The 16,582-nt window shown below is 50.7% G+C and overlaps 3 protein-coding genes across 7 annotated transcripts; 1 reads left to right on the forward strand and 2 right to left on the reverse strand.

Moving 5' to 3' along the window:
* Nucleotides 1-2,030: 2,030 nt before the first annotated feature.
* On the reverse strand, nt 2,031-6,620 carry EIF2B4 (eukaryotic translation initiation factor 2B subunit delta). 5 transcript variants are annotated; one of them, XM_016129014.2, is made up of 13 exons: nt 6,512-6,620; nt 6,087-6,130; nt 5,614-5,749; nt 5,204-5,407; nt 4,867-4,949; nt 4,537-4,628; nt 4,187-4,301; nt 3,912-3,988; nt 3,645-3,747; nt 3,254-3,381; nt 2,955-3,132; nt 2,381-2,561; nt 2,031-2,262 (listed from the first exon to the last, which is right to left on the reverse strand). In XM_016129014.2, the coding sequence occupies exons 1-13, from the start codon at nt 6,540-6,542 to the stop codon at nt 2,063-2,065; spliced, it is 1,572 nt and encodes a 523-aa protein (XP_015984500.1). In that variant the 5' UTR covers nt 6,543-6,620; the 3' UTR covers nt 2,031-2,062. The 5 variants fall into 5 exon arrangements, with proteins under 5 accessions (XP_015984500.1, XP_015984499.1, XP_015984502.1 ...); XM_016129013.2 differs by having other exon boundaries at nt 5,204-5,410; nt 6,512-6,618; XM_016129016.2 differs by lacking the exon at nt 6,512-6,620 and having other exon boundaries at nt 6,087-6,475.
* A 102-nt stretch (nt 6,621-6,722) lies between these two features.
* On the forward strand, nt 6,723-12,476 carry SNX17 (sorting nexin 17). The gene is made up of 15 exons (XM_016129022.2): nt 6,723-7,002; nt 7,467-7,541; nt 8,560-8,677; nt 9,178-9,242; nt 9,507-9,617; nt 9,720-9,810; nt 9,966-10,053; nt 10,301-10,370; nt 10,640-10,732; nt 10,824-11,027; nt 11,165-11,290; nt 11,455-11,532; nt 11,681-11,755; nt 11,840-11,881; nt 11,973-12,476. Exons 1-15 carry the CDS (start codon nt 6,940-6,942, stop codon nt 12,084-12,086), a joined length of 1,413 nt encoding a protein of 470 aa, XP_015984508.1. The 5' UTR covers nt 6,723-6,939; the 3' UTR covers nt 12,087-12,476.
* Nucleotides 12,477-12,578: 102 nt separating this feature from the next.
* Nucleotides 12,579-16,057, reverse strand: ZNF513 (zinc finger protein 513). Its single transcript, XM_016129020.2, has 4 exons — nt 15,805-16,057; nt 15,400-15,561; nt 13,839-14,426; nt 12,579-13,748 (listed from the first exon to the last, which is right to left on the reverse strand). The coding sequence occupies exons 1-4, from the start codon at nt 15,857-15,859 to the stop codon at nt 12,922-12,924; spliced, it is 1,632 nt and encodes a 543-aa protein (XP_015984506.1). The 5' UTR covers nt 15,860-16,057; the 3' UTR covers nt 12,579-12,921.
* Nucleotides 16,058-16,582: the final 525 nt, after the last annotated feature.

A 16,582-nucleotide genomic window follows, 5' to 3' on the forward strand; every position in this document is an offset into this window, starting at 1 on the left:
TATGGTTCTTGCCATGAGGAATTTATCATCTATTGGGGAAGTAATGTTCAAGTAACACTGAAATAAGACAACACTGCATCAACCTTTTAACTGCTCTGTTTCTCGCTTCTAATCTCTACCAGTTAACTTTCTAAAGCAAAGAGCTGACCCTGTTGAACCTCTGCTTAATTTTGATGACTGAGTGGTATGTTCAATATATAAAAACCACAAATCCATAATGATCTTTTTAAAAAGAAAAAGCCAAAAAATCAACTAGTCATTGTATACCACTGGAAGTACCTGGTGATCAATTCCTGAAAAATGGCAAATGAAGGTAACAATTAAGTATTTATCCTGCCTTTCCAGTGTGAACTGTAATTCAGAATAATAGATGATGAGAGGGAGTTCTTTAGAAATGACTGTCAGCTTGTAAATGTGAAAAGAATGATAGAATTCGGAGGGAAAAAATCACCATTTTGTATCATCTCCTAATGACAATCTAGGCAACAATCACCAGTGGACAAAACCACTAAATGAAAGCTTGTTGGGAAACTAAAATGTCTGGACCTACCTAACACTGAAAATGGAACGAACAACCATTATTTGTCTCCTGATGTGAGGAAGTATGAAACATGGTCAAACTGGTTTCTCAAGTCGATGCCATGAGAAAAGAGGAAGAGAGGGGAAGACTGATTTTGATTACAAGAAATTTAAAACAATAACCAATGTGTGGTTTTGTTTGGATCCTGATTCAAGCAAACCAACTATAAAAAACCATTTTTGAGACAAGGAATCGATTATGGACTAGACAACAACAATGTAATAAATAATAAAATGGTAAATTTTCCTTTTAGAGATTCATAGTCAAATTTGTAGGAGTGAAGTGATATAATGTCAGAGATTTGCTCTAAGTAACTTAAGTAAGGAAAAAAAGGGAAACAAAAGCAAATGTGGCAAATCTGGACAATTATTGCATCTGGTGATGTGAATTCTTTGTATATAACTTACTTTTGTGCTCCTTGAAATTTTTCAATAAAACACACACATACACTAAATGAACTCTCCATTTTTTTTTTTTTTTTTTTATTCTAACCACAGTGGTTAGAGTCTTACTCTGGTCCCAACCCAAACAACTTTTGCAGCTTTATCACTTACTGTCCACATAAGCCTTGGTTCTAGCCTCACTGCTCATTTTAAGGCCTATTCTGTCTTTGTGTCCAAGTTACTTCCTCTGGTGATCTGCCTTCCCCTTCTTTTGCAACTGGGAAACTTATCCATCAAGAACTAGGTCAGAAGTTACCTGTGACTTACTAAGACTTACTAAGACTTACTAAGTCTTCTCCAACCTTATTAGATTTCTTGGCATCAAACTTGGTTGCTGTTCATAGGAACTCTGTTCATACTAATAGTAGAATTTATGCTATACTGTAGATATTGTCTGTCTTCATTCATCATGATGAGTGTTCCTTAACGGCAGATCGCATAAGAGTTAAGGGCACAGTCTCTGGTTTCAGAATGCCTGAGATTGCATACTGGTTTAGTTACTGATTGTGTTATCCAGGGTAAATAACTTAACTTCTCTGTGCCTTAGCTGTGTTGCCTTGGCAAACAACAACTTTATGCCTCAGTTTTCTCATCTCTAAAATCTCACCATAGAACTGGATTAATCCTAAACAGATAAAAAAGGGGTTAGAACCATTTGACACACAATACTCAATACTAAGAACACCAATAACTTATTACTAATATATAATTATTTAATATAAATGTTAATATATTAATTCGTAACACTAAAGCTAGGGTTCTTATTTGTCCTTATATTCCTCCCATATCTAGCTCAGTGTCTGACACACAGATGCTCAATAAATGGTTGATGACTCGGGATAGTTTTTGGTCTTCCACACTAACCTTCACTTTGGCCCCAAAGCACTGGTATGGAGCTAGTGACCTGAGAGAGTCTCCATAAAGGTCTGAGGTGGGCAGCAAGTGCTAAGAGGGTTAAGAAGTCTGGACTCCTAAGTGTTGATGATGCTAAAAGAGACAAAGGCAGCTGGGCGTACGGAATACATCTTTATTGACCTACTCACTGGTCACTACTCTTGACTCGTAAGACAACAGGTACAGAACTACATGGGATCATCCCCAGCTCCGTGATCACCAGGTCCACGAGCTCTGGAGGAGTCACATCATAGACCAGATTTAACAACCGTAGGGATGGGTGGTTTTGCCAGTTAGCCAGAGCCACATGTTCTCCTCGCTCACACAGAAGGTCATCAGGGTCATCTACAATGGGAGGAGTACTCATTTACATCCTTTCAGAAAACAAGTTGTTTAAACTCCCCTCTCCCCAAATCTTCTCAGGTCCCTGGAACCTTCTCTTTTGCCCTCCTGGGCCTCTTACCTAGCTCATTGGAGACAAAGGCGTCAGTCTGCACACGCTCACAGAACTTGTATGTTTCACAGCAGACTAGCACTGGAACATTATGGGCTCGTGCCACTAGGGCCAGCTGTGCTGTCCCTACCCGTGACATCACAGACCCATTGGCCAGGAGTGCATGAGCTCCCAATAGCACCTTAGAAACCTATTTTGGAGAGTAGAGAGGAGAAAAAAATGTCATATGATCAATGCGGAAAGAGGTTCCCCACTCCTGCCCAGGACAATATTAAGACAATGAATAACAAATTTTAATGCTGACTCTTGGAAAACACCTGACCAAAATGACCTACCACACCTCCCACAGAAAAACTAAACTCTGAAGGTATTTTTTGTCTTGTTCCCTCTTGGTGGTTGCTAGTTTAATATGTTCCTCAATAGCTAGACTGCTATAACATGCTGTAGAGGCTTTCCCCATTAAATATAAACAGGACTATATAATTCTAATCTTTCTAAATAATTGTAACCCTTGGAAGGTGGCATTGTCTATCCTGGTAAACCTTTTTACTCCAACTTTGGAGTCCCTTTCTTTTGCCCTCACCTCTGGGAGCACATAAGAGGCTGCAGGAATCAGCAAGTAGGAGGCAGGGACCCCAGCACGGACCAGAGAACGTAGCATGTGCCTTCCCTCCAGCCGTGGCCTGCTGTCCACCACTACCACCCGAAATCGCCGGCCCTCAACCCAAGCCTCCTGAAGAATTCGTGAAACCAGAGATGAGCTGGAGTGAATAGAGAGGATTGTTATAATGTCACTAACTCCTAAAGGGCAAAGGGGTCGTCCCTTCTTCAGATCATTTCAACCTCCCCAACCTGTACTCAGTCATAACGTCTGGACCATACCATCCATATACCAGGATCACATCTCCATTACTGATCTTCTTATAAGCAAAGCGTGAAATTGCCTGAGCTGCCAGCACAATCTTCTCGTTTACGTAGCGATCAATGGCTGATCGAAGTTCTGACTTGGCCTAAATGCAGTCAGATGGACAGGGAACAAGAAATGGACACATTTCTTCCTCTGATGATCGTGCCAGATTTTTGAATATGTGCATAATGATGGGCTCAAGGGGAACCTAAAGGGGACCCAAAGTTGGCGCAAGTCAGAGAGCCCAACCACTTCCTTAACCCTTGATCAGGGCAGAATGGCCGAGCTGCCCCTCCTAGGAGTCCTGAATATGTTTCTCAGCTCTACCCCCAGGTGCATGCCTTGCTCATTCCTCATATTCATCACCTCCTCTTCCCGCTTGGAGCTGCTCACACCCGTGATTTCCTTGTTAAGGAACTTGATGGCGTTGCACATACTCGCCGACAGGGGACGGCACTGAGTCAGGAAGCTAGAACAACATTTGTGTGACTCTTAACTTAAAAGCTTCCACATTTAAAAAATACTTTAAAAATAAGACAGAAAATAGAGAAATGAAAAAAGAGAAGAAAAAAAGAAAGAGTATAAGAAAAGAACTAGGTGAGCTAGGAGTGGACTTGTTATGGCTGTCCTTACCTGAAGTAGGGCTTTAGTTTGTTCACTAGGTCCCTTGAGAGTTCCTCATTGGGCGGTGTTGTGTAATCCTGAATCACCTATAGTGTACACAAGTTGATCAGTAAAATGACCCCTAATAAAGGTCTCTGAAGGGGGGGATAGGGTAAGCTTCACTGAGGAAGTGTTCTAAAGGTGGAGTCGTTTCCTCTTTCCCCCAGATTAATTTAGGTTATAAAAGCTAGGGTAGTTTTGGGGAAGGTGGGGATGGGTCATAAGAGGGGACAGGTGGGACATACCTGCTGCAAGGCATGAAGCAGGGCAATACACCGGGCATTGGAGCCACTGACCAGGCCCTGGGAGTACTGTAGGCCGAGTCGCACCATGGCTGGGTGGATCACAGAGGATGGGATGCTGATGGGATGGCGGTGTCACACACTTTGCAAGGGAGCTTGAGCACCTACTGCCCACCTGCCCCTGATAAAAAGGAACTTCCTTCACTAGCACAAACACCCCCATTTTTTCTGGAGTTCTGCCTTGTGTTCATGCTTCTTCCCATAAATCCAATCTCACATTTCCAGTCACTTTCACTACAGAATTACTAAAACCCTTCAGGTGTAAAAGTTATGACAATTTCATAAGATCCTACCTCATATACTGGGTCAAAGAGTTTTGTCTGCTGTACTGGGGTAGGTGGGAGAAGAGACTGACTTTAGATCCATAATCTTTTCGTGTCGGAACCTTGAAAAAATAGGAGAACAGGACCAATGCCCAGAGTTTAAAACATGGGGTGAATGTGCTCGCTTCAACAGCACATACACTAAAACATGGGATGAAACTGGAAAGGAAGTAAACAATGAAACTACTTAAACCCAAAAACCCGGCCATCTCCAGGGTCTCATTTTTCCCCAAGCACCTTTCCTCCCTCTATCCCGTCTCCCTAGGCTCTTTCTGGCCACAAACCAAACTCACTTCCTACCTGTTGTCGCTCTGGTTTTTTAATAAGCCGCCTCAGAAGTGTAGAGTCATCAACCTGCCTGTGCTCAGGAAGACGCTTCACTCCTAAAAGATAACAATCATGTTTTCAAGACTCTGTAGGTGATGTTGGAAAATATGTTTTTATGGCACAGAAGGCATCAAGAAAAACTGGACAGAGGCAGGAGAAAAAAAAAAGAGAAGAAATAGGGATAGAATGAGGTTGAGGGGAGAATTCTGAACTCTAGAAACCAAGAATGGGAGAGCTGTTTTACTACGGAAAAGCCTGAGCTAACCTAAGAATTAGAATCAATAGAGATCTTGAAGTGAAAAGAAGATACCTGAGGGGGTTTCTCCAGCTGTGCTGGGGCAGGCCTGAGGAGGTGTTCCTCCTTGTTCGCCTTTTCTTGCCTGTTTCAATGCCCGCTGGGCCTCCTGCTTTGCCCGCCGTTCAGCACGAAGTTCAGCTTTACTCCGAGCAGCTGGAACTTTCTCCCCAGCAGTGCCCAACTGATTGCTGGATCCTGGCAGTTCTTTGGTTGCCCCTACTAAAGGTAGAAGGAAGAGATGTCCAAGCCTCAAGAAGGTAATATTTATGCCCCCATCAAAGCTTCTCTCCCTATTTATCTAAACTTTCTCACTCTTTTCTTGCTCCAAACAACTTTGTCCTGTCTCTCCCTCTTCTCGGTCACACAGTCACACATCGCTCTCCCAGCTCCACACCCTGGCCCTTTATAAAAAGCCCCTGCACCTTGACTTTGGGCTGCAGATAGAGGAGAACCAGTTTCTGGTTCTGCCCCCTTTTCCTCCTTCCGTTTCTTCTTCTGCTGTTTCTTTTCCTTCCGCAGCTGCAGCTTCTCTTCTTGGGTCATCTCCCTCCCTGCTGCCTGAAACACATGGAATACTGCTCTTCCCCAACAATCTCAAAGGTGAATAAATAAAATAGCTAAGTATGTCCACAAAGTATTCTCACAAGAATTCCCACAAGGCGAAGTCCCTAATCCTCCCTCTCACCGGGTACCCATTACAAGTTTACATCCTACAGGGATCGAAGCTTCTCTTCCAGGGTCAGGGTCACATACCGTTGGCGCGTAAAGAATTCTAAAACCTCTTAGCTTTACCGAGAAATAAAGTGAGACAGGGATGGAGGCTGGGGCGGAATGAAGTTGACATGGCCTCCTACATAGCGTTTGACAGGCGGCTAGGGAGAGCACACTCACTTACCCCAGGCCGGGGAGAGAGCTCCGCCTTCATCCCGGATCCCGAGTCTGCATCAGAAAACAGGGCACAGAGTGAGCCAGAGAGGCTCCGGGAGGGTTTGGGGTGACACGTACAAGGCGCTGCTGGCTGCTGGGTGGGCATGACCACGACTCCGCGGCCAGGCTAGAGGCGAGCCAAGGATCCGCGTGGGGACGCACTGCACGGCAGGATCAAAGGGCGGGCGGAGGAGGGAGAAAGGAGGAGCACCCACCCTTCTCATGGGAACCAGCCGGTGCGCGACTCCCGGCTGCGCCCGAGGCAGTGCGGCCCAGCGTCCGGCGTGGCGCGGGAACTTAACCACAGCGGCCAGAGGGGCTCAGGGCCCAGCGGCAGCTGTCCGGGATCTGTCGGCTCACGTACCTGTCGGAGCGCCCTGGCCCTTCACTTACCCTTGCGAACAACCACAGCCACGGCAGCCATCACCCTCGTTCCTCCGTTCCGCCCGCCGCAGTCACAGGGACTACAGCGCCGCCTGGCCGGACACTCTCGGCGCGCAGCACCAAGCCGACTACAATCTCCGACATGCACTGGGGCTCCGCCCCGGGCTACGGGTGGCGATGAGGGCCATATTAGGTCTTCCAGTCGTTGCGGGCTCCTCCTGCCCTTTAAACTACAGTTCCCAGTATGCTGGCGATGCTGGGCCCCAGAGCGTAGGTCCCACAGCCCTTCCCACATCCGATCTCAGCTACTCCCCCGCCCCTACCCCCCGCAAAATGGCGAGTGAGGCTTCGGGGACTCGCTGAGCAACGGAGGCGAGCGTGCAAACCCTCTGCGGCCCTCACAGTCCGGACCCCGGCCGGGCTCTGCCGCAAGGAGCATGCACTTTTCCATTCCCGAAACCGAATCCCGCAGCGGAGACAGCGGCGGCTCCGCCTACGTGGTGAGGAGCGGCGGGAGCCAGGCCGGGCTGGGGCGGGGATAACGGGCCAGAGTCCTTTCCGAGCGGCCTCGGAGGCCAGGCCGCCACCCTTCGGGCCCGGCCGCAGTCTGCCGACTCCCGACGGCCTTGCTGGGAGCTTCTGTCACGTCTCACAGTCGTCCAGAGGTCGCCCCAGCTCCTGTAGGTTCTTTGTTCTGCCGCGTCGCCTACCCATGCTGGGCCGCGGCTGCTCTGGTGGGCGTTACTGGCCTGTTGGGGAGGGAGACTGCGACACCAGCGCCCGAGTTTCCCCCAGAGGGTCCTTCTGCTTTGGGACCTGACCCTGGGGAAACAGACTGAGAACCCCTTGAAAGGTCTTGGCGCGTTACTCAGGCGGAGCTGTGCCAGGCAACTTATGCTCAGGGTTCTCTAAGGGGTCGTCCGGGTAACGACCCTAAAACGCTTGCCTACTTTTGTGTTCTCAGGCCTATAACATTCACGTGAATGGAGTCCTGCACTGTCGGGTGCGCTACAGCCAGCTCCTGGGGTTGCACGAGCAGGTGGGACTAGCACCCCTGCCTTGAGGCAGCTTCAAGCCCTTCTCTACGAGGCATCAAGATCTCTATTTTCCCTCTCGCTTTCCTGTAGGCTGTAGTTCCCCTTTAATCACTGCCACAGGGGAGGATCTGACACCTTATCTTATCGTTTGACATTTCCGGGGACTCCCTAAGAAGCTTAATGTCTGCCCTCTAACTGCTCCTTTCTATACTCATATCTTTCTTTCTGCTTCCTCTGTCTCCTGGCTTACTTCAGGGTCCGCCTGGGCAAGGAAAAAGCGACCTCCCTCTCCACCTTTGCACTGCCAAAGCACATTCCTTCTGTCATCTGAGCTGCAACTTGAAATTTTTTTTCCTGCTCATACAAACCATTAACCTATTTCCTTCTGTGTTCTTTGGCTCATTTCAGTGTGTGTAGCTGTTCTAGTTATCCTTATGTATCTGTGATTCAATGTTTCTCTGTTCTCACCAGTGTGAACTCTTTATTTAATTCAGTTTAGAGTCCTGGTTCTACTGGTAACTAGTTGTGCAACCTTGAGCAAGTTACTAATTTCATTGAGCCTCTCAGTTTCTACAACTGCTACAACTGAAAAATGGATTTGTTGATTTGTAAAGTCCCTATACATCCCAAGATGTTTTGTGGACATACTTAGCTATTATTTAACTATTTGTACACTTAAATTTTCCTTATAAAGCTCTTCGTGTCCTATGAGGGTGTAATGAACAGTCTTGGTAGATAGTCAAGGGGCTCCCTAGGCCCTGGCCCCATACAAACCCTCCCCACACTGTGAAGGAGCTGACTTGGACACAGTAAAATAGGAACGAGCTTATATCTAGGCGGAAAGAACGGCTTTCTTGGAATACTGTCTCTGCCAAAGGAATTGCTTCCCAGATGACCAGCATAGATTGGGGATCAGGGACTAAGGGAAGGGCAGGGGAGCCCAAAAGAACATGTGAGTGTGGATTGCCTATTCTCATTTGCTGTGTTTATGTGAAGGGTTGTATCTCTTTCTCTAAATAGCTTCGGAAGGAGTATGGGGCCAATGTGCTTCCTGCATTTCCCCCAAAGAAGCTTTTCTCTCTGACACCTGCTGAGGTAGAACAGAGGAGAGAACAGTTAGAGAAGTACATGCAAGCTGGTGAGTGGTTGGAGGGAACTTTAGGCTGGCTGTGTTGAGGACTATGGGGAGAGACCAGGCAGCTGGTACTGTAGAAGGTTCTAAATTCTAGACCTGGGAAGCCTCTTGTTTGATCTGTTATTTAATTAGCAAAAGCAAGCAGTATGCAAGGATGCTTTAGATACTAGCAAAGCAATTTGCGCACTAATGCCTGAGAAATACTAGTATACTAAATAATCTTAAAGCGATTTAGATTTAGATCTGTGGAGAGAACTTAATTTGTATCTGATGGGCTTTTGATTGACATCATTGTTATTTCCCTAGTTCTGTAGACTGGACTCAACTAGATGGCAGCCAAGGGTGGGGCAGGTGAAGAATTTATGCAAACAGTGAGTGAGGTGAGGCCAGTTGGGGATATGACAGGCCACCATCAACCCAGGAAATGAGGTCTGGGAGGACCTACTTGGAGGAGCCAGGAAGGAGTCCTAAGTTACTGGAACATCATTCTCTTGTCCCCACAGTTCGGCAAGACCCATTGCTTGGGAGCAGTGAGACCTTCAATAGTTTCCTGCGTCGGGCGCAACAGGTAAGGCTTTGAGTGGGACCAAGGTTTAAGGGAAGTACCTTTCTGTAGGTCATGTCATTATAATGAGGTAGCTACAGAGGAGTCATCCTGGTTTGCTTTTTATGGAATGGGGCTTTTGCTGTATCAGTGAAATCAGGGAAACCCAGTAATTAAGCAGCTGAGACTAGACACCAGAGGGACCTGGACATGGGGATGGGTCTGAGCTGGATTCTGTACAAGGGTTAACAAAGAATGCCTTCCATTCTCATATATGCCGACAACCAGGAGACACAACAGGTCCCCACAGAAGAGGTGTCCTTGGAAGTGCTGCTCAGCAATGGGCAGAAAGTTCTTGTCAGTGTGCTAACTTCAGATCAGACCGAAGATGTCCTGGAGGTGAGGTGCTTGTTCTGGACTGCCCTGCACCCCAGGGTCCAGGGTTGGGGCAAGATTGGAACCAGCCAGTATGATGAAATGCACTTCCTTTCCTACCCTCAGGCTGTGGCTGCAAAGCTGGATCTTCCAGATGACTTAATTGGATACTTTAGTCTCTTTCTAGTTCGAGAAAAAGAGGATGGAGCCTTTTCCTGTAAGTTTCTCCATACTTGACTGCTTCTTTGTGCTTCTGGTAGTGAATTTGCCTCCCTGTCTCCCCCCAGAATGTGGCATTTCCTCAGGGCCTCCCTCTTGATTTTCCTCCCCTTGAGTCTCATGACATTTTCCTTTTGTTTTTTTAACCCACAGTTGTACGGAAATTGCAAGAGTTCGAACTACCTTATGTGTCTGTGACCAGTCTTCGGAGTCAAGAGTATAAGATTGTGCTAAGAAAGAGGTCAGGGCTGGGCTTGGAGGAGGGAGAGGGTGCTAGATTGGCTTATTGGGCCATGTATTGAGACAGAATAACCTGGCTAAGGCGGTAGCACCGGGTGTTTCTAGCAGGCCTTTCGAGCTGCCTCCCACCCCACCACCATTAGCCTAGTAGTTCCAGATTGCTCCTGTTTTGCCCCTATTTTCCATTCTACCTCTTGCCTTACCCCCAGCTTAGCCCCATTACCCCTTTCCACCCCTTGGCCTCACAGTTATTGGGACTCTGCCTATGATGACGATGTCATGGAGAACCGGGTTGGCCTGAACCTGCTTTATGCTCAGGTGAGCTTGGAGCTGACTTAGAACCCTTCCCCTGAAAATGACTCTGGTGTCCCCCTATGCCAAGAAAACTCCTTTCATGTTTTTCTTCCAAGTTCATGGGGAAGTTCTAAAATACTATCAGGGTACCTGGCACAACTTCTACAGTCCCTACTTTATAAGCTGATTACAGTCAAGTACTCACTGCAAAGAATGTGGACAGAGAGAACTGGACACTTTTCTGGACCTCTGACAGGGGACTCTGAACTCTCCACCCCTTGTCTCCACTATAGACAGTATCAGACATTGAGCGTGGGTGGATCCTGGTCACGAAGGAGCAGCACCGGCAGCTCAAATCTTTGCAAGAGAAGGTCTCTAAGAAGGAGGTAAGCAGCCGTGCCTGCCTTCCAAGGGCTGCCTTCTCCGAGCTGCCCTGCTTCCCCTCCTGACGCACCCCATGTGATGACTGGGTTTCAGTTCCTGCGGCTGGCCCAGACACTGCGGCACTATGGCTACTTGCGCTTCGATGCCTGTGTGGCTGACTTCCCAGAGAAGGACTGTCCTGTGGTGGTGAGCGCAGGCAACAGTGAGCTCAGCCTTCAGCTCCGCCTGCCTGGCCAGCAACTCCGAGAAGGCTCCTTCCGGGTCACCCGCATGCGGTGCTGGCGGGTCACCTCCTCTGTGAGTTGGGGTAGGAGGGGGAGGTCTTTAGGATAAGGACCTGGTAAGCCTTGAGCTTCAGAAATGGTCTGCAGTGAGTCATAGAGGGAGGCAGCTTGGTCATAATGAACTCAGCCTAATTCCCCTTCCTCTCCCAGGTGCCATTGCCCAGTGGAGGCACAAGCAGCCCAGGCCGGGGCCGGGGTGAGGTGCGCCTAGAACTGGCTTTCGAATACCTCATGAGCAAGGACCGGCTCCAGTGGGTCACCATCACCAGCCCCCAGGTGTGAGCGCACCCTCAGACCTCCTCTGGACCCCATTGCACTGCCTCTCTTAGATACCCAAGTCTAGGGTTCCCAGCACTCCATGTGAGTTGGAGCCCTTGTCTTAGGGATGCTGGGCTCAGGATGACAACTCTAGTCAGGCTGAGCTCTCCTCTTGCCCTCAGGCTATCATGATGAGCATCTGCTTGCAGTCCATGGTAGATGAACTGATGGTGAAGAAATCTGGGGGCAGTATCAGGAAGGTAAGCAGCAAGCGTGGACCAGGCAGTTTCGGTGGTTGTGTTCTCCCTGCCTCGTCCCAGGTGTGAGGCTTTCCCTGAGAAGGGAAGTGATGGAGATTCCACAGGGAGTGATTCTGCCCTTACCAGTGCCTTGTGTCTCCATCCGCAGATGCTACGCAGGAGGGTGGGGGGCACCCTGAGACGCTCAGACAGCCAGCAAGCAGTGAAGTCCCCACCACTGCTTGTAAGTGTTACTCCTTATCAGTACCCCAGCTCTCCCCATCTCCCCTCAGTGAGGTTTCTGACCCCTGTGCCGCCTCTTCCCCAGGAGTCACCTGATGCCAGCCGGGAGTCCATGGTCAAACTCTCAGTGAGTTTCCCACGAGGGTTGGTGAGGTTGGTATTTGGAGGGGGATCTTGGGAGGCTCGAGCCCTCTGACCCCACCCTGCCTTTGTTACAGAGCAAGCTGAGTGCCGTGAGCTTGCGAGGGATTGGCAGTCCCAGCACAGATGCCAGTGCCAGTGATGTCCACGGCAATTTCGCCTTTGAGGGCATTGGAGATGAGGATCTGTGATCTCCAGTTCTAGGACGTCTGCCCTCTACCCCAGAGGAGTGTTCAAAAACTTGCCCTATGCCTGTATCTCCCAAGCTGGGGGGTCTTTTCCTTCCCATCTTCTCCTTTTCTCTTCTCGGCCACGGGCCTCCTAACCTACCTTCCCCTTCCCTTCCTCCTTGGCTAGCTGTACAAAGGATTATCCCCTTTTCAGAGCTGGCCCTCAATGCCAAATTAGCATTTAGTATTTTGCACAAAGTCCACGGGACCATGGCTACCTGCCTTGGGGAGGAACCACAGCTCCCCCCAGCTGCTTCTGGCTTCTTGGGCCATGGGCCAAGGGGATGGGCAGAGGTCTCTGTATGGTCTGGCCCAGCTTCCCATCATTAAACTCAGCCTGATTGCTGCCTACCTCTGCTTCCCTCACTGCCCCTGCTCCCCCCTAGTGCGGGCTGCTGTGCTAAGGGTAAGGCCGGGCTGTGTTTGCCACTGCTAACTCAGCATAGACATGGCTTTGTTAGTGTTTCCTTTATTATAAAGCACTGAAATAAGTTAAATAAACAGGTGGGAGGCTGGGCAGTCCCCCAACCAGTTCCTCCACAGCCCCTGGGAGTAGTGGAGGTAAACACAGGGCCCTTCTGAGCTCATGAAGTGCATCAGTCAGGGCGAGGCCCCCTGGTCCATATGGGCCCCCTGCCCATGGGGTTTGGGCTGGTCCATATAGTGCCTAGGTTAGTCTGTATGGAGCCCCTGGCCAGCGGGGGAAGAAAGAGAAGGTGGTTTCTGGTCCATCTGTATAAAACATACAGGAGGGTCAGGGCTAATCCATAGGGCCCTGGCGGGAGAAAGGCCTAGTTCAGGGTGAGTCTGTATGGAGAGCACGGCTACCAGTGGTGCCCAGGGCTGTTGGACCCCGAGAGCTCAAAACGGAAGTGGGGCTGTGAGGTGGAGCCCAGCCTTCAGAGGCAGAGAGGCCCGGTCCTCCTGCCCCACCATGCCCATGCACCTTCTGGTGGCGTTTGTAGTTGTCCCAGTGGCCTGTGGTGTAGGCGCAGGTGGTACAGCGGAAGGGCTTCTCGCCTGTGTGCCGCAGCATGTGGCGTTTGAGGTTCATACTCTGGTTGCAGCTGTAGTTGCAAAGGCTACACCGAAAAGGTTTGTCCCCAGAGTGGATGCGACCATGACGCTTGAGGTTGGCCAGGTTGCCACAGGCATAGGGACAGAGGGGGCACTTGTACGGCTTCTCTCCTGTGTGGACACGCTGGTGCCGTTTCAGGTTATCCAGATGAGCAGAGGCATAGGGACAGCGGGCACAGCGGAAGGGCTTCTCGCCACTGTGTGTCTTCATGTGCCGGGCCAGGTGGTTGGGATAATGAGTGGCAAAGGGGCAGAGACTACAGGCAAAGCCTTTGTCACTGGGGCCCTGGGGCCCCCCACTAGCACCTCCTCCAGCCTCTCCTCGCATGCAGCGCCCACACATGGCAGCTCCTAGTCGACTACCCTCCCCCTCCTCCAGCTCTTGTCCACAGTTCCGGCAGGTCCAAGGGAACAGCAGCTCTGGCAGTGGTTCTGATCCAGTCCCACAGAGGCCCTCCCCTTCACCCTGCAGCTGCCCACAGTCCGGCAGGAAACTGGCACCACTTGGCGGCACATGGAGGTTCAAATCTGGAAGCAGCAGAGCATCTGTGGGAAAATGAGACCTGGGCTATGAATCCAAGTACCCCTATGGCCACCAGCCCATTTCCCAAGATTCTTTGGTCCCTAGCTTTTTACCTTCAGGTCGCCGGGGCACTGCCCCCTCCTGCTCTGTGGGACTGGGAGGCCGGGTTGGACGTGGAGCACAGCAGCGAAAGCCACAGGTCGGGCAGGGAGGAGTGGGGGGCCCCGCATGGGTGCGCTGATGCCGCCTCAGGTTGCCCAGGCTGCTGCAGGCAAAGGGGCAGTGGGGACAGCGGTACGGCTTCTCGCCAGTGTGGGTGCGGGTATGTCGCGTCAGGTTGACGAGCTGGGCTGAGGCGTAGGGGCAGCGACCACAGCGGAACGGCTTCTCCCCGCTGTGTGTCTGCATGTGCCGCTTCAGGTGGCTCGAGTAGTGGGACACGAAGGCGCAGAGGCGGCATGAGTATAGTAGCCGTGGGGGCAGCGGGGGCCCCCCACCCGGCCCTCCTGCCCCACAACATGGCCCCTCACCTGTCAGCCCCCCACACAGCTGGCAGGCTGGGCCTGGCCTCTCACCCCTGGCCTCCCCTGGACCCCGGGCTGGCTCCTCAACTTCACTCTCGGCACTTAGTGCCCGGCCACCCCCAGACTCGTCGTCACTCAGCCCGTAGGGAAGCCCAGGCCTGGCCCCCAGAGAGTCTCCTGGTGAGACAGACAGGAGAAGAGACATCAACATGTGTGTTAGGACCAGGCTCCAAATTCCCTCTCTCGCTGTGGTTTCCCTATTTGCTTGGCCCCACTCTTCCCCCTTCAATCATCCCAACAAGTCAATATGAATTGTGTACTACCTAGCCTGGACTACCATAGTGAAGACAAGAATCGTACCTAGTTCCACTTAATGGAAAAAGATCAAGGGCTCAGTGGTCCACAGACTGAATCAGTAATGTAATTAACTACTTCTTGAGATAATGTAAAAATACACAAGGCAGAGACCTGAGACTTTTTTTTAAAACTCTATATTAGTAAAGTACCTTTATAGTATGGAACCGATTATAAAATCAAAACTCTCAAGACGCAAAATTTGGAAATAAAAACGAAGTAATGTATAATACTTCTAAGCCTAAAGGATGGATTCTCTTACATGGATTCCTTCAATGACTTTCAAAAATATCCTTCATTAGTGGCATGAGTGGGTAGAGCAATTTAGCATGGAGTGGTACTAAGATTACAGGGAAGAGGAATGTGGAAGGGTACTTGAAGGTAGAGTAAAACCTCAGTACAAAAAGAGCTTATGCTGCAGGTGAAAGGGAGCTGGACATAAGTACTAGCTTAAATGAGTTGTTTCCCTGAAACTCAGAAATAAACTCATGTAAGGAATGGGCTAAGGAGTGGTATATGGTTATAAGGATATTTACTTTTAACCAGCTGCTCCAAGTGATTCATTCACTGTCCTAGTCATACCACCTTTGGACCAGGCCCCAGAACACATCAACAAAATGATGGAGCTGATTGGACAATCGGGCAAATGAAGAAACTAGCTCAAACCTAACCTGAAGCAGCCCTAGGCTGTTGGCAGGAAACGGTGTTTTGCTCACTGACACTAAGTCCTAACCCACCTCCTGAAGGACTAGGTTTCAGTGGTAACTAATCCTTAACCAAGTCTCACAAAACCCACCTTCAGAGTCTCTCTCGAAGCCCATGAGCTGGTCGCTGTTGCCGTCACCTTCCTCCTCTTCCTCTTCCTCTTCCTCCTCAAACTCCAGATCCTGGCCTAGTAGCAAATCACTCTCCAATACCAAGGCCCCTGGTCCTTCGTCGAGGGAATCTTCGGCATCCACTGAAGAAGGGACGGGGCTTGTAGATTCTCCTTCAGGAGCCATGCCCATCACCCGCGCCCAGGGTCCAGTCCTTCTGCACCGTACTGCCAGGACTCGTAGACCCTCCCGGATTCCCCTAGCACCTCGGTAGGAAGCTGGGAGTCTTGATCGCCCACCCTATCCCTCAGGAGTCCTCCTCCACCCCGACCTAAACCCACTCCATTGACCCCACCCCTGTTCCTCCCCTCATCGCGACCCCTGACCTTTGACCCCCTCGCATTTCACGGGTTGCGGGTGGCTTTGCTTCCTTCGGGGCATCGTGACCGGCTCCAGCCCGACGAGCCTCCGGCCTGCGGCCGCCTGGCCCCGCCCCTTCCAATTCGGCCCACCTCCCGCCCTTTCTCTCAGGGCCCGCGGGCCGCCCCCATGCAGCGGCGCGGGCCCCGGGCAGCCCCTGGCCCTGGCCCTGGCGCCCAGCTCAGGCCGCTCCCGCCGCCACCGCCACCGCCGCCGCGTCCATTCATGGAGCCCCTCTACCCCCCCTCTACGACCAGCTGGTACCTCCGTGCTCGCTTCCGCTTCCGCTGCCGCAGAGCCACACGGGACACGTAGTCCCCGCAAATCAGAGGCGGCAAGTCTTTCGCAGCGTGACCAGGAAGTGATTGTGACGAAAGCAAGCAGCGAGCCAGTCACAAATCACAGAGAAACCGGCTGGGGTGGATGCCAGAAACCCAGCCCTTGGTTTCCCTGTAAGGGCCGCCCGGCGGGTCCTGACCCCTCCCTAGAGGAACAAGGAAATCATTCCTGACTCCAGTAGGGGGTGAGGATGAGCCGTGACGCCAGACTAGCCTGCCAGCATCTTTGGGGAGTTATAATACCCGGGTCACCCCCCCCCCCACACACACACACACACACACGCACACACACGCACGCACGCACGCACCCACACGCGAACTGCACAGGTAGGGGCTGGGTAGATGCTGGGTCAAATCTAGGGTCCGGCACCCTGGGTGGCTCAGACAGGACAGCAGCAGAGAAAAA

This window comes from Rousettus aegyptiacus, unplaced genomic scaffold, assembly GCF_014176215.1.
Source record: "Rousettus aegyptiacus isolate mRouAeg1 unplaced genomic scaffold, mRouAeg1.p scaffold_m13_p_7, whole genome shotgun sequence".
Taxonomy (NCBI): Eukaryota; Metazoa; Chordata; class Mammalia; order Chiroptera; family Pteropodidae; genus Rousettus; species Rousettus aegyptiacus.

Coding starts and splice junctions, on each gene's coding strand:
- ZNF513 (XM_016129020.2), bottom strand. CDS start 15,859: ATGCCCCGAAGGAAGCAAAGCCACCCGCAACCCGTGAAATGCGAGGGG. Junction 14,427..15,399: donor CTTCGAGAGAGACTCTGAAG/GTGGGTTTTGTG, acceptor CTGTCTCACCAG/GAGACTCTCTGGGGGCCAGG. Junction 13,749..13,838: donor AGTGCCCCGGCGACCTGAAG/GTAAAAAGCTAG, acceptor ATTTTCCCACAG/ATGCTCTGCTGCTTCCAGAT.
- EIF2B4 (XM_016129015.2), bottom strand. CDS start 6,224: ATGCCCACCCAGCAGCCAGCAGCGCCTTGTACGTGTCACCCCAAACCC. Junction 3,748..3,911: donor AAACTAAAGCCCTACTTCAG/GTAAGGACAGCC, acceptor ATGTTGTTCTAG/CTTCCTGACTCAGTGCCGTC. Junction 2,263..2,380: donor CTTTGTCTCCAATGAGCTAG/GTAAGAGGCCCA, acceptor CTCCCATTGTAG/ATGACCCTGATGACCTTCTG.
- SNX17 (XM_016129022.2), top strand. CDS start 6,940: ATGCACTTTTCCATTCCCGAAACCGAATCCCGCAGCGGAGACAGCGGC. Junction 9,243..9,506: donor TCCTGCGTCGGGCGCAACAG/GTAAGGCTTTGA, acceptor GCCGACAACCAG/GAGACACAACAGGTCCCCAC. Junction 11,533..11,680: donor CTGGGGGCAGTATCAGGAAG/GTAAGCAGCAAG, acceptor CTCCATCCGCAG/ATGCTACGCAGGAGGGTGGG.